Below are 15,603 nucleotides of genomic sequence, written 5' to 3'. Positions count from 1 at the left end.
TTTCAATACATGACTGTAGCAATAGCTCTGGTGTGACTTTGGGCAAACTCACCTGAGCCCAGTCCCCTCACTGCCACAGAAATCAAGATGTCTCTTCCCGCGGTCCCACAAAAACCAGGTAAGATGAAAGGCCTTGAAAATCTAAAACTGTAAGTCTTAGACTTACCTAAAAACTTATTCTAAACTCTATTTAGCTCTCTCATAAAAGCCTCCACCTATCAAATTCTTTCTAAGAAAAGGATGAGAAAAATAAGTAATATTTTAAGAAATAATTTCTGAAGGAAATGTTCTTCCACAGCTCAAGATATTTCTCCTTCAATAGGAGACAGTCTTCAGTCTGAAATATCAACTCTAAGTGCTCTATAGAAAAAACACTAAGGGCCCTGGCCGGTTGGCTCAGCGGTAGAGCGTCGGCCTAGCGTGCGGAGGACCCGGGTTCGATTCCCGGCCAGGGCACACAGGAGAAGTGCCCATTTGCTTCTCCACCCCTCCGCCGCGCCTTCCTCTCTGTCTCTCTCTTCCCCTCCCGCAGCCGAGGCTCCATTGGAGCAAAGATGGCCCGGGCGCTGGGGATGGCTCTGTGGCCTCTGCCTCAGGCGCTAGAGTGGCTCTGGTCGCAACATGGCGACACCCAGGATGGGCAGAGCATCGCCCCCTGGTGGGCAGAGCATCGCCCCATGGTGGGCGTGCCGGGTGGATCCCGGTCGGGCGCATGCGGGAGTCTGTCTGACTGTCTCTCCCTGTTTCCAGCTTCTGAAAAATGCAAAAAAAAAAAAAGAAAAAACACTAAGAATTTTTTACTGTCATCTTCTGTAACACCTAAGATATATCTTCAAATTCCCTTCTTTCTTTCTAACCACAGCTTATAAGACTCTTTCCTTTGTGTGTACTATTTAATCAAATGTTGAAGAAAATGTTTTATAGAGCATTTAATTTAATCAGAAAACAATGAAACAAGGTAAATGTAAGGCTAAACGAAGCATTAATACATGATGATTATTTACATGCATTTTAGGATGCACTGGTCATGTTTTACCTGAAGTCGTTTCCCGTCCGATGTGATCTGAGGAATCTGATTGTGAATCCTGTTTATGAAGTCCGAGTAGCCTTGGGAGAGAAGCCCATCCTGCAGAGGCGTGTGGAAAAGCACAAGTGTTAAGCCGGCACCTGAACCTTCCTTTTCTAAACCGTGTGCAGAATGTAAGACATGGAAAACGATTCATAGATACACACACAGCCCAAGACATTCTAATGATTATCTTCTACTTGACATTTAAAGACAAATTATAAATTCAGCTTGAAATCCCATATAACTAAATATGAAGAAGGTGGCCATAAACAATCCCAAAACAACATCGACTATTGCAGAACGAATATAAGAGTTAACTGCTCCAACCACGTGTCGTTAAGCATATGATTTTTACACGGAAAATAAAAAAACCTGTGCTGAAAACTGCTTTGGCCCACAGGAAAAATAATTTGGAAGTACGTCTCTAGAGCCTCGAACAGATGAATGTCTTTTCCTACAGTTCACATTTTGCAACTATGACATAAATAATTTGTAATGTGTAAAAAATTTTGCTAACAAAAATAACTATTTGGAAAGAAAAACCTATATATCTAGTAACAAGAGTGGTTAAGTAAATAAAGCACCCAAACAATAAATAGACCAGAAGACAGCCTTTAAGAATCTTTCGTAGCCTGACCTGCGGTGGGCAGTGGAGCGTCAAGCCTGGGACGCTGAGGTCACCGGATGGAAACCCTGCGCTAGACCAGTCGGGACACGTACAATTACAAGTTAATGCTTCCTGCTCCTCCCCACCCCTTTCTCTCGCTCTCCTCTCTCTAAAACCAGTAATAAAATCTTTAAAAATTAAAATAAAAATCTTTTCCAAATAATAACATGAAATACTTACGCTACTACATTAAAAGATCTAGATTCCTCAAAGTTTGATTTCAACTACATAAAATAGTATTTGCATAAAATAAGTAGATGAAACTATACCATACTGATAACAGTAACTTTCTCTAGATATTTGAATTATGACTGAATTATATATTTTAATTCATCATTTTACATAGTTAACAAAACAGCAAACACTTTTTAAAAACATAACTATAGGTCAACATACGGCTTCATCCAGGACCAGGAATCTGACTTGGGATAAATTCAGCTTTCCGGTTGACACCAAATCATCTAGTCTTCCCGGAGTGCCAACGACTATATCCACCTGAAAAATGTCAGAAGCAGCAGCCAATGTAAACTGAAGAACCATTACAACACCTTCAAGTAGCAACCAGCAACTGTCTACTGATAATAATCCATGCCTACTGAGTGTCACCTTCAACTCTAAGTTTGTAAAAAAAAAGAAGTTATAGATCATGCTGTATCACCAAGCTTGTATTTGGTTTGGGATTAATCTTAAGAATTTGGCCCACTGAGTATGACATCCTTAAATGTTATACATAGTCTAACATATAAAATTTGTACTTTTCAAGTAAAAATCAGCTGAATTTGCTGGCACTCTGAAATTCAAATCCCAGTTCTACCACTACCCAGCGGTGGGACCTCAGCTTGCTTACTCTCTTCTAGTTTCAGTTTTCCCATTTTTGAAGGAGTAACACCTCCCGCTTTGCAAGATGACTGCGGTAATTAAGAGATGAGATAGGTAAGGCACCTTGATGGACTTCAATAAGCTTGGTTATAACTGATAACAGTGATACTCTGACTGCCCAGGGAAGCAGTGACAATTACTACTTGCCAAGTGCTTATAATAAACAGGCACTGTGCTAACATTTTACAAGCAGTATGCTATTTCATGCTGCCACTAAGATAAATACCACCAATAATAATCCTCCTCTTCAAGTTTAGAATATGTAAGTCAAAGGCACCTAGATGATATACGTAGTAAAACCTAACCTGGGGTTCAAACGTGAGAAGAGGTCTAATTCAGTAAGAAAAAGTTTTACTTTTTAGTATAAACATTTTCAAATAGCCTGACCAGGTGGTGGTGCAGTGGATAGAGAGTTGGACTGGGATGGAGAGGAACCAGGTTTGAAACCCTGAGGTCGCTGGCTTGTGTGCAGGGGTCACTGGCTTGAGCGTGGGATCATAGACTTGACCCCATGGTCACTGGCTTGAGCCCAAAGGTCGCTGGCCTGAAGCCCAAGGTTGCTGGCTTGAGCAAGAGGTCATTTGGTCTGCTGTAGCCCCCAGGTCAAGGCACATGTGAGAGAGCAATCAATGAACAACTAAGGTGCCACAACGAAGAATTGATCCTTCTCATCACTCTCCTTCCTGCCTATCTGTCCCTCTTTCTGTCTCTGTCACACATACACACAAACTTCAGTTATACGCAGAGAGTATATATATAACAGTACCATGAACCCCCATGCCCATACAACCAGCATTCCCATTCCCCCCAGGGCCCATCTTGTAATCAAGCCCATAGGCACAGTAACCAAGAACCCATGTTCATCTGAAGTGAGCTCCACTCACGAATTGCCACATCTCGGGCAGTTAGTCAATACTGGTATAAGCCCTCGTCCTGACCTGTAAAATGGGGCACAGGACCGTCTCAGGGGGCACCTGTCAGAACTGAGTAAGAAAACGAATGAGCCCTGGCTGGTTGGCTCAGCAGTAGAGCGTCGGCCTAGCGTGCGGAGGACCCGGGTTCGATTCCCGGCCAGGGCACACAGGAGAAGTGCCCATTTGCTTCTCCACCCCTCCGCCGCACCTTCCTCTCTGTCTCTCTCTTCCCCTCCCGCAGCCGAGGTTCCATTGGAGCAAAGATGGCCCGAGCGCTGGGGATGGCTCTGTGGCCTCTGCCTCAGGCGCTAGAGTGGCTCTGGTCGCAACATGGCGATGCCCAGGATGGGCAGAGCATCGCCCCCTGGTGGGCAGAGCGTCGCCCCTGGTGGGCGTGCCGGGTGGATCCCGGTCGGGCGCATGCGGGAGTCTGTCTGACTGTCTCTCCCTGTTTCCAGCTTCAGAAAAAAAAAAATGGAAAAAAAAGAAAAAAAAAAAAAGAAAATGAATGAGAGGCATTTAGCATGATGTCTCCTCCCATTCTGGAAAGCAGTCAATAAAAGTTAAACATTTTTTATTTCTAAAGTATGTATGTGACTGTATGTATGTGAACACAAATAAAGCATTATGTAAAACCATGTGATAAATTAGACAAGTCAAAACTTTCACTCCTTATTGACAGGATGAAAAATCACTTTCTACTCTTTTGTGTGTTTTCTCCACTCAGGCTCAAAGGTAACTTTCTCCTAACAAACTGCTCCTCCAGCCATATCCCTCCATATCGCATCCTCTGAAAAGGTGGACACTGTGCTGAACGGGCGTGGGATTTGATCCAAGGAAGGTGCTTATGTTCCCGAGAAAAATAAAACACACATTTCTGAAGCTGTTGTTTCATCTGTACTGATAACTACAGGCAAGTCTTAGTCCGACCTACAGAATACGGTCTGAAGGTAAAAGACAAAATCTGTTTCATGTATGAGGAAGCTACTATACGCTGAGCACTGAGACAGGTGCCCAGTGGACAGAACGCCTATCTCACCCTATGTGTAGCATGTCCTTAGTGCAGGACTCGAAACCACGGAGTCTCCTTCCTCCACTTCAGTGGGTAGTCAGCATGAGTACAGACACAAGGTCTCTCAGGTTTAAAAAGAAAAAAAATAACTTCGTTAAAGGAAAAGCCCGAGATACGTTAGTATGACTTGTGTAATGGCACCAACTACTCCCCCAGGTCTTAACTGCACATGTTGAGAATGCTGCCACTTTAACAGATTTTAAAAATTAAATAGTTCTATTCTCTTGCTCCAAAGCTGACTTCCATCGCTGTGTCAGACACAGCACAGGGCTAACTAAGGCTGAGCCAGAGGACGGTGGAAGACAGCAGAAGGAGAGAAGGTAGGATGGGAAGAACAGAAAGTGAACACATTAGCTGTCCTAAGTAGAATGAAACTGAACCCTACTGCAGAAGCCGCAGAACCACATCGCCTCGGTTCTGCCATGAGCTTCGGCCAATACCACACTTTCAGATATGACTGATGAAAGCAGGTCTAATTCCCTAAAAGCTCTGTAGCTGGAAAATATGAGTTAAGAAATTTAATAACTTATGAAGAAAATGGATTTGGGTTTAAAGAATCAATATATTGGGAACGAACATATTAAATATCTCTTACAACTACTAAAGTATAACACACTAAATAAGAATGAATACACTGAAGCAATATTACCATCTTAGAATAGCATGAATAGGCATAGTATATAATGCGAGTCCTTGCTCTTAATACGCCATTCCAGGTCAAATCTAAATCTTTCGGCATAAAATTTCATTTGGCGGGCACCAATGTAACGGGAAGGAGGATGTGTTTGCCCTCCATGACTCAGTACCAGGTGGTTAGACTAAATTAGGGGTCTCAAACTCAACTCAGCATGTGGGCCGCAGAGCAAGATCACAGCCGTTCAGCGGGCCGCACTAGGTCTACAAAAGGCAACTGTTACGCAACACTTTTCTCACTGCAGTTGAAAACAAAAAAATATCAGTACAACAAGCACAATGCGGGCCGCATGCGGCAGTTTGAGACCCCTGGACTAAATGATAAAAAATTTAGAGAAGGAAATGGAAGAGAAATCTGTAAGGAAGAAGTTATTTCATATGTATGGTATTTTATAAGGTCCTGCCCGTATTTAGCTTCACAGAACTGATGAGCACAATTAAGATTTCTCAAGCGTCTCCCCCATTGATAAGGATCACAGTCTGAGTTCTGTCCTTTACCAACGCACAGCTAAGCACAGCCTTTAAGACGTGGCCTTGCGCAGATCCGAACTCACCTCCTGCTACGGGAACCACGTCCTGTCATCTTCCCCCCATCTCAAAGGTCCCCCCAAACTGCTGCTCAACAATCCACTCTCCATTTCTGTGCTTAAGTCCAATTTCTTCTTCTTGTAGTTTCAGTTATCCCCTCCCTCCCCAAGAAACGAGACTTAATTCAAGAAAGTGAGAAGGAAATCCTCAGGTGCTCAAAGGCAGACCGCAGGGGCTGGGAAGGGACCACCGCTCTGCATGTGAGGGGAAAGAAAGGGCAGAGCTGCGAGAGGAACTTTGAACAAACACTTTTCTGACCTTGTTCTACATCAGCCTCTTCTGAGTTTTCTTGAAGCATAACACCACTGTATTGCCAAACGGCCACCCATTAAGTTACTTTTCAAAAATTAAAGGTGCAACTCACCCCATTGTCTAAAACAGAGAGCTGGTCCCGGGCTGCTACGCCTCCGATGATCAGAAGCTCCCTGAAACACAGAGCAGACAGCAGAGGAGAGATTAAAGCACGCTTTTCTGCAGGGCTTGCATCCATTCCTTTTGGGTGAAAATGAAAGCTGAGTAAGTGACTGAGGAAGAACCCCGCGGGCAGTCGGAATTCAATGGATGGAACCACCATTCACAGCAGGGGCCAGGTAAGATGCTCAGGGCAGTGGTGAGCGGAGAGGAAGCCTAGCACACAGCCTCCAGGGGCCCCCAGCTCCACTTCAACCCACCTTTCCTGACCTAGATGGCTGTCTGTATAGAGAACAGCTCTGAAAAAATTCAGAACTATCAATTTTTAAAAGTTGTCTCCAGGTAGAATGACAACAGCTGGAGGACAGAGTGAAAGGAGGCCTTTTTCATAGGCTGTCCTTGAGTGGTTTAAATTTTTCTCATTCAAAATACTTCAAAAACAATGGTAAGGTTAAAAGAAGCTGCCTTATGTCAAGATTATTCAAGGGGGAATCTTAAGAGTAGTCTTTTCAACAACTGGCGCTAGGATGAATGGATGTGCACGTATAATCTGAAAATACACAAAAATTAACTCAAAACGAGCCACAAATCTAAATGTAAGGCCTAAAACTATATAACTCTTAGAATAAAACAGAGGAGAAAATTTTCATGACATTATATACAAACCAAAAAGATGAGCAATTAAGGAAAAAAATAGGTAAATTGGATTTCATCAAAATTAAAAACTTCTATATTTCAAAGGACATTCTCAAGAGAATTAAAATAGCCCACAGAAAGGGAGAAAATATTTGCAAATGATGTATATAGCTAACACATAGTGTGTGTGTATAAAGAACTCTTAAAACTCAACAATAAAAAGACAACACCATTGAAAAATGGGCAGGGAATTGAAACAGAAATTACAAATGGCTAACGAGCACAGGAAAACATGTCCAATATCATTAGCTACACAGAAATGCAAATCAAAACCATATAAGATACTGCACAAGGGACCCTGCTGAGCAAGCAGTTCCACAAGACCTCATCACTACGGTAGAAGGAGCCCTCCACCTTGACAATGACCACTCTGAGCCCCCAAACAGGAGGTCACTGCTGTGAGGCAGGCTAGAATCAACCTCACTGAGTTGTTTTCCAATACGCTGGAAAGAGAATGTTACTATTTTCTATGCAAACGAAGCAATAAATCTAATACTGAATGAAAAGCTCCCTTAAAAAAACTAATTTTTACTGTGATGCTGTCTTGCAAACCATGACCCTTCATGTAAGTCAGTAAAAACATAATTTACCTTTAAATCCAACTCATCACTTAAGCAGTTTTATAGAACTAACTGCTACTTATGTCAAAGTTAAATAAACTCACACACTTATATGTGTGTGTTTAAACACTGAATTTCTACCTCATTTTTTTCCTACCTTACTCTTCTTCACAAATACCTCAAACCTAAAGACAGTGAGCACAAAACGGAAGCATTACCTTAATTTAGGGTTATCAACGTATTTCTTAAACTGCTTGACGTTATTCAAAGTTTGTTCAGCTAACTCCCGGGACGGTTCGACGATGAGAGCTTTGGGCGCGTTGGGGAGAAACTTTGTCTGCGCCACCTGGGCACTGCCTTTGAGGGATTAAAAAGTTAGGACGCATTCAAGTCACACCTCAGAGTACTTGTATTTGTAGAATATGCATGCAAGTATTCCAATATCAAAATTTAAAATAACAATTGTCAAAAAGCATAGGAGATAATCAAACAAAGCACAGTACAACTCAGAGTCTTCAAATAAACTAAGTTTTTTTAAAATCTACTTGCAATAATGCAATTGGTTTATCTGTTCTGTGACAAAGTAAACTAAGTTATGAAATGCACTGACTTCAAATAACTGAGACAGGTTGGGCAGGACGTGGGCGACGGCCTGAGCTCCAGAGTGAGGCAGCTTGGGCATGAACTCGGTTCTCCCACTTACCTGTCCTGTGACCTCGGGCGTGTTATTTGAAGGCCCTCGTCCCCAACCTCTCTGTCTGTGAAACGAGGCTTTCTACCTTCCAGGGTGGCAGTCAGTGAAGATTAACAATCTCTGTCAGCACTGAACAGTGCCGGTGCACTTAACATGCATAAATACCAAATATCATCATATCATCATCATCGTCAAAATGCCCCATATCCCTAAACTGAAACCAAATACTTGAAGAGTTTATGAATTGCGTTCTAAAGTTAGGCTTTCCTGATGTGTTAAATGAAGACGTGTGCCTGAACCAGCAAGGGGGTATATGTAACTAGCTCACAAAGAGAAGCCGTACCCACTGGAGTCTTCACCTGTTCCCACCCTTGAAATCCTCACCTGTGTGCTGGGATTTGACAACGTAGCTGTCTGGTGCCTTGGAAACAGCCACAAAACCATCTTTTGGTGGAAATTTAAATTCTTCTTCACCAAAGTTAAATTTTAGTTCAGCATTCTAGTATGAAATAAAGGAGAAAATGAAAAATCTTACTCTAATAGCAAACTAGCCAATACACAATAATGCAGATCAAAGTAGCTAATGATCACAGCAAAATCTTTCTAAATGGGTTCTTACTTACCTTCAAAACACAGGCAGGAAAGAGGGCCTGGTTCTTCATATGTGGTGGTATTTCAAATGCCAAACCAAGGTCCTTTCCTTTAAAAAGAAAAAAAAAAGGTGAGATTAACTGAAACGTTCACGTGCTCACACCATCACTCTACCAACCCTCCCGCACCCATGATTTCCCTCACACTACCATCAGCCAGCTGTGCCAACCTCTTCTCTTTTCACTCACTTCTGAAACTGCACACTAAACTACTTACCTGATTTCAGCATTTAGATAATAAGAGTCTGAAACTTAGTATGTCCCAAATAGAACTCAGATCACCCCACTGGCTCCCTGCCTACTGCCATCCCTGACCCACCCACTGACCAGTCTCTGGTCAATGTAGCACCTAGAATGACACTGTTAATTAGAAACAGATGATGCAAATTCTCGACTCAAATCTCGATTCAAAACCCACAAGGCTTCCAACCACACTCAAAAGAAAAACTGTATCATGAGCAATAAGGCCCTGGATAGTCCGGCCTCACCACTTCATGATGTCACATCTCCCCACTCCCACCCTCGGTGTGGTCCAACCAAGCAGCCCCCATGACGCCACGTCCCACCCTCCCGTCCTCAGTGTGCCCCGACCCAGCAGCTCACGTAATGTCGCATCTCCCACCTCCCGCCCTCAGTGTGCCCCAACCGGGTGGCCCCATGATGAAACGTCCCACCCTCCCGCCCTCAGCGTGCCCCGAACCAGCAGCCCACGTGACGTCGCATCTCCCACCTCCCGCACGCACTCAGTGTGCCCTGCCCCAGCGGCCCCTCCATTACTCACGTACCTCAGGCACACTCGGCCCGCAGGACCTCTGCACTGACTCTCCCCTCCACCCGAGAGGCCTCCCTCAGCAGACGCTGTCTTGGACCATCCAGGTACATCAGCGCCCCAGCTGGCCCTGGCCCTCCTCCCCTCCCCTCCCTTCCCCTGCTGTGCATGCTTCTCCAGTGCACTTGCCCCACCCCCCACCCCCAAAAGGCCAGAGCATGTCGGTCTGTCCACCAGCAGGAAAGCCCCACAGAGCACACACACTCGTCTCCTTCCCTCTGCGCTGGTGCTCAGCACGTAGCAGCTGCTCAGTAGTGCTTGTTCAAAGAGGCAGAGGTCGCGGGAGAGGACTGGAGAAGGAGCTGAGGGAGTAAAAGTCACAAATATGCCTTCCCTAACACAACAATCAGAGAGCTTACCGTTTTTGGAGAATTTGACGTGCCCTTTGTCTATATCTAGGTAACATCCGATGGTATCGTGCATGGTGAACTCCTAGGAAACCAGAAAGTCCCTGCTGTTAGTAGAAAGCAAACCCACAGATAAAACTAAAACTTCAAATGCACCTGCATTAAAAGTAGGGCTCCAAAATAATTCCTTGAAGTTCTAATGTAGTTGTTTAAAATGCCTATTACAGTACTTTATACAGGATAGAAGATTCTGACAGACAGGCTTTTCAAAATCAACACTTTGGACTCACCAGAACAAGTATATTTAGAATCCCAGGATTAAAAATAAGACCCCTGGTTCAGTGGATAAAGCATCAACCCAGCCCACCAAAGATCACGGTTCAACTGCTGGTCAGGACAGGTACCAGGAACAATCAATCAGTGAGTGTACAACTCAATGGAACAACTAAGTTGAACAATTAGTTGATGCTTCTCTCTCTCATATCAATGGAAATTTTTTTTAGATTTATTCATTTTTTTTTAATAAATAAATTTTTATTTTAATAGGGTGACATCAATAAATCAGGGTACATATATTCAAAGAAAACATGTCCAGGTTATCTTGTCATTCAATTCTGTTGCATACCCATCACCCAAAGTCAGATTGTCCTCTGTCACCTTCTATCTAGTTTTCTTTGTGCCCCTCCCCCCCATCCTCCTCCCCCCCCACCCCCATAACCACCACATTCCTGTCCATGTCTCTTAGTCTCGTTTTTATGTCCCACCAATGTATGGAATCCTGCAGTTCTTGTTTTTTTCTGATTTACTTATTTCACTCCGTATAATGTTATCAAGATTCTACCATTTTGTTGTAAATGATCCGATGTCATCATTTCTTATGGCTGAATAGTATACCATGGTCTATATGTGCCACATCTTCTTTATCCAGTCTTCTATTTTTTTTTACAGTGATTAAAGCCTTTAAGCAAACTTAGATTAATTCATTTTTAGAGAGAGAGGAGAGAGAGAAAGAGAAGGTGGGAGAAGAAGCATCAACTCCCATATGTGCCTTGACCAGGCAATCCTGGGGTTTCGAACCGGTGACCAGAGGATTCCAGGTCAACACTTAATCCACTGCGTCACCACTGGTCAGCCATGAAAAAATTTTAAAAATAAGAAATGACAGTAACATGTAAATCAAAACCAAAATCAAAATGAGGTAAAACAGAGGATAAAGTAATATAATTTGGAGCTCAATAAATTTTATAGCATTCCTTATTGAAGTCCAAATCTGAACTACCTGTGGAAAATAGAGGGGTGGGCAAAAGTAGGTTTACAGGGGTGAGCACACAAACCAGTCTATTCTCGCACCATTGTTAATGTGGGCAGATATGGATGGGGTAAGCTTAAAGGGAAGCTAGTCCTTCCCAGCCTGAAAATACAAACAGGCTTAGCAAAGCTCTCTTTCTTCCTGCGTGGAAACAAGCTCGCCCTGCTCGGTCCTGTGGGGTCTCCAAGTACAGCCACATGTGTGGGCTGGCAGCTGTGTGGTCTCTCAAGTGCAGGCTCTGAGCAGCGCCTGGACTGGGCTGAACTTTAATGTAGGCTACACCATGGCGCAGAGCATCTGAAGTTTGGTCTTTATACTGGGCTTAACGAAGACGAGACTCGACTTTTTCCTTGGCAGGACAGACAGACATGAGACACTGAGTACCTGCGAGCAACCTTCTATTCAACCCCAAATAAATCTTACTGCAGCAGCCTAAGCTGCTCCAGGTGTGAGTCCAATAAAATGCCTTGTATATGACACTGTGCATGAATCCCACTTCAACCAGCACCAGAACCAATATCACTATTATTTATTGTATTACTTATTATTAACCTACTTTTGCCCACTCCTATATTCAGATAAACCACCTGAATTGAGAATCATTTCTATACCCTCAGTCATATTATGAGTGACCACATAAGTACATAAGAAAACTTACTAATGCTATGGTTAAGAAAATAAAACAGGCCCTGGCCGGTTGGCTCAGCGGTAGAGCGCGGTAGAGCGTCGGCCTGGCGTGCGGGGGACCCGGGTTCGATTCCCGGCCAGGGCACATAGGAGAAGCGCCCATTTGCTTCTCCACCCCCCTCCCTCCTTCCTCTCTGTCTCTCTCTTCCCCTCCCGCAGCCGAGGCTCCATTGGAGCAAAGATGGCCTGGGCGCTGGGGATGGCTCCTTGGCCTCTGCCCCAGGCGCTAGAGTGGCTCTGGTAGCGGCAGAGCGACCCCCAGAGGGGCAGAGCATCACCCCCTGGTGGGCAGAGCGTCACCCCTGGTGGGCGTGCCGGGTGGATCCCAGTCGGGCGCATGCGGGAGTCTGTCTGACTGTCTCTCCCCGTTTCCAGCTTCAGAAAAATGCAAAGGAAGAAAAGAAAAGAAAACAACTTACCTCTCCATAATTATCAAATTGTTTATTATGGGATTTCTTTCCTGTTCCACCAAAGCCAAATCCAAACTTGTCAGTACCTAGATTTAAAAAGGGATTTTACTTACGTGGTGAGACTAAATATAAGATTAAAAGCCCTGTAAATGAAGCCTACACATTTAAAAAAGCTTAAACCATCTGCACAGTATTGTGCAGTATGTATTCATGTGCACTAACTTGACTCTGAGTTCACTCGTTTTCTTAACCTATTCCTCCTGACTTTATATGTTACAATAGATCTAGTTTTGGTACTTCAAATCTTTTTTGGAATGGGCTGAAGTACAGATAAATAATAATTCCATGTCTCTAAATACATACAGTACTTTGTATGGTCAAGTTTATCATTTTGCTCCCCATTGTAATTAAAAGTTAACAATCCACAAATATAAATTAATAAATTCAGTTTACTTTAGAAACACTTACCGAGATCTAAGGAAGCCTGCATGGAGGACCACCCAACTCTGCATAATCCCTGGTCATGACAGGACACTTCATAGTAGTGTTTCCCTACAAGGGAAAAATGCTTTAAGATCTCTGTTAATTACACATACCATGCATTTATCATGAGCCCTTTCCCATTCTTTCTGAATTATGATCTGTATGACCCAAATGAAGAATTATAGGTCTTTTTGTAACATTAAAAATCTTTTCAGATCCTTGACATAGAGCTATATTAAGGAAGTTCATTTATTAGTATAGTATCACAAAAGTTGACACAGGCACAAATGCTGTTTAATACCTTTTGTTAGCCCTTTAGTAGCTCTACATCCGTGCCATTCCTTTACTTCTCTGCTCTGACAACAAAGACCATCTGATCCAATTGCTGTATTGAAGAAAAACACAGGAAAGCATGTCAGTACAGATTATATAAATCAGGCATTCTGAAAAATGCAGTCTCGCTAGTTAGGTCATTCCTTCTCTTGTAGCAGTGTTCCAGAGAACGAGATGTGCGGATCCCTGAGTGACCCCAAACCTTCCCCGTGAGTAACTGCCCTCTCCTCCCCCGGGGACCTGAGCCATGCTGGGGACTAGTTTCTACAGTCGTCTGTTCAAAAGGACAAGAATTTACTGCAACAAACCCAAAAAGGAATCAAAACAGCATCTAGATATGACTTGTACTAAGAAAAGCTGCATCACTAACATAGATGTGTTCAGACAAGTCTCTAAAAGCTCTTTAAATGGATACCCAAGGATGACACAGCATGCACACCCATAAAAATTGCTGCTCTGATTTACGCTTCAGTGACTACTGTACTAAAAGGAGAAAAGGGACTGTGTCGGTACTGGTCCCCAATACCCTGATCCGGAACCGTAAGGGGGACAGGAAAAAGCACAGATCAATAGACCTACAGTTGTTATCTGTTTCTGTTGGAACTCTACAAGGTGAAGTTCCATGTCACACATCATGATCAGCCACAGTGCTTACTGGTGCTTAATGGCCTTAAGTTAACTGACTTTTTCTGCGCTGAGAAGAAACAGAAACTCCTGTCCTGCTACCGGCTCGCAATGCATATTCAGCACATAAACATAGAACAAACTTTTTCCTCCTCTGATTTGAGAGAGACAGAAGGAAAGGGAGAGAGAAGGAAGGAGGGAGGGAGTGAGGGAGGGAAGTGGGGGACAGAAGGAAGGGAGAAAGAGAAAAGCATCAGCTCGTTCCATTTAGTTGTGTACTCATTCATTGCTTCTCATACCTGCCCTGACCGTGGGTCAAGCCCACAACCCCTGATCACTCACCAAAAGCAGCTCCTCTGTCATAGGGGTTCATCTGCCATTTGTTGAGCACTAAATGAATTAAAATAAGAACAGTTACCGTCAAACAGTGAAAATAAAAGCACATTATCAAAAATAAAGCATATGTTATATGATAGCTTAATTCCTCTAGATTCAATTTCACACCTTATTTAAAATGTACAAATAATGTATTGCTGGGGTTTTTTTGTTTTGTTTTTGTTTTGTTTTGTTTTTTGTATTTTCCTGAAGCTGGAAACGGGGAGAGACAGTCAGACAGACTCCCGCATGCGCCCGACCAGGATCCACCCGGCACGCCCACCAGGGGGCGACGCTCTGCCCACCAGGGGGCGTCGCTCTGCTGCGACCAGAGCCACTCTAGCGCCTGGGGCAGAGGCCAAGGAGCCATCCCCAGTGCCCGGGCCATCTTTGCTCCAATGGAGCCTCGGCTGCGGGAGGGGAAGAGAGAGACAGAGAGGAAGGAGAGGAGGAGGGGTGGAGAGGCAGATGGGCGCCTCTTCTGTGTGCCCTGGCCGGGAATCGAACCCGGGACCCTCGCACACCAGGCCGACGCTCTACCACTAAGCCAACCGGCCAGGGCCAATGTATTGCTGTTTTTATTAGCGGCAACACGAACTGGAAATGGAAACATGTCCAAGATAATAGCCACTGGCCTACCTGGGGATAAAACCTCTGCTCCTCACTACTTCAGTGTACTCTGCATTAGACAGCACTGATCCGTCATAACGCTGAGGGCACTGACAAAATTTTGGTAATAAGTTGACTTCAATCATAACAAAAATAACTGACCAACATTTTAACATCTATTAAGTATCATTTTATCATTATTTTTTAAAAAGTCCTTCATCTTAAGTAATTCAATACCATAATCAGAAAGTCACAAAATGTTTCTGGCTTATTTTAATGGGATCAGCATTTTCCTTTCCTTAAAAGGATACAGATAATCAAAGGGTCATTACACCTACAGAGAAATTTACATTTCCAAGCCCAACTTCCCTTGATTTCTGGTCAAATGATATCTATCACCTGCTTAAATACTTTAATGGAGAAGTAACCATCTCCTGAGGTCTCTCTTCCATTGCTGGCTCAATCTAGCTATTCAGAAGTTAACAGAAACATTCATCTAGAGCAGTGTTTTTGAACCACCAGTCTGCAGACTAATCCGCCGGAAATTTCATGCCGGTCAGCGAAGAGTTAACCACCCTGATGTTGTATGAAGATTACAGACCCAATGATCTTAGTGGAATTCACTATGCTCAGGGTGATTTCTGCCCTGGCGGTCACCGAAATAATTCTCCTATTTTCACCGGCCACCAAATGTAAACAGATTG

The 15,603-nt window shown here is 43.7% G+C and overlaps 1 protein-coding gene across 1 annotated transcript in view; it reads right to left on the bottom strand.

Moving 5' to 3' along the window:
• The window catches only part of DDX1 (DEAD-box helicase 1), a 36,342-nt gene that overhangs the window by 14,031 nt on the left and 6,708 nt on the right, over window positions 1–15,603 (bottom strand). Inside the window, exons 6-16 of the mRNA XM_066386146.1 lie at window positions 14,258–14,305; window positions 13,260–13,343; window positions 12,944–13,027; window positions 12,485–12,561; window positions 10,082–10,154; window positions 8,867–8,943; window positions 8,628–8,742; window positions 7,768–7,906; window positions 6,247–6,307; window positions 2,133–2,231; window positions 1,037–1,126 (exon numbers count right to left, since the gene is read on the bottom strand). Coding sequence (XP_066242243.1) covers window positions 1,037–1,126; window positions 2,133–2,231; window positions 6,247–6,307; window positions 7,768–7,906; window positions 8,628–8,742; window positions 8,867–8,943; window positions 10,082–10,154; window positions 12,485–12,561; window positions 12,944–13,027; window positions 13,260–13,343; window positions 14,258–14,305 — 947 coding nt within the window. The remainder of the gene's footprint in view (window positions 1–1,036; window positions 1,127–2,132; window positions 2,232–6,246; window positions 6,308–7,767; window positions 7,907–8,627; window positions 8,743–8,866; window positions 8,944–10,081; window positions 10,155–12,484; window positions 12,562–12,943; window positions 13,028–13,259; window positions 13,344–14,257; window positions 14,306–15,603) is intronic.

The sequence above is a fragment of the Saccopteryx leptura genome, chromosome 5 (assembly GCF_036850995.1).
Source record: "Saccopteryx leptura isolate mSacLep1 chromosome 5, mSacLep1_pri_phased_curated, whole genome shotgun sequence".
NCBI classification, from domain to species: Eukaryota; Metazoa; Chordata; class Mammalia; order Chiroptera; family Emballonuridae; genus Saccopteryx; species Saccopteryx leptura.
Note: the sequence above shows the minus strand (reverse complement) of the source record. Positions and strands in the feature narration are given on the sequence as shown.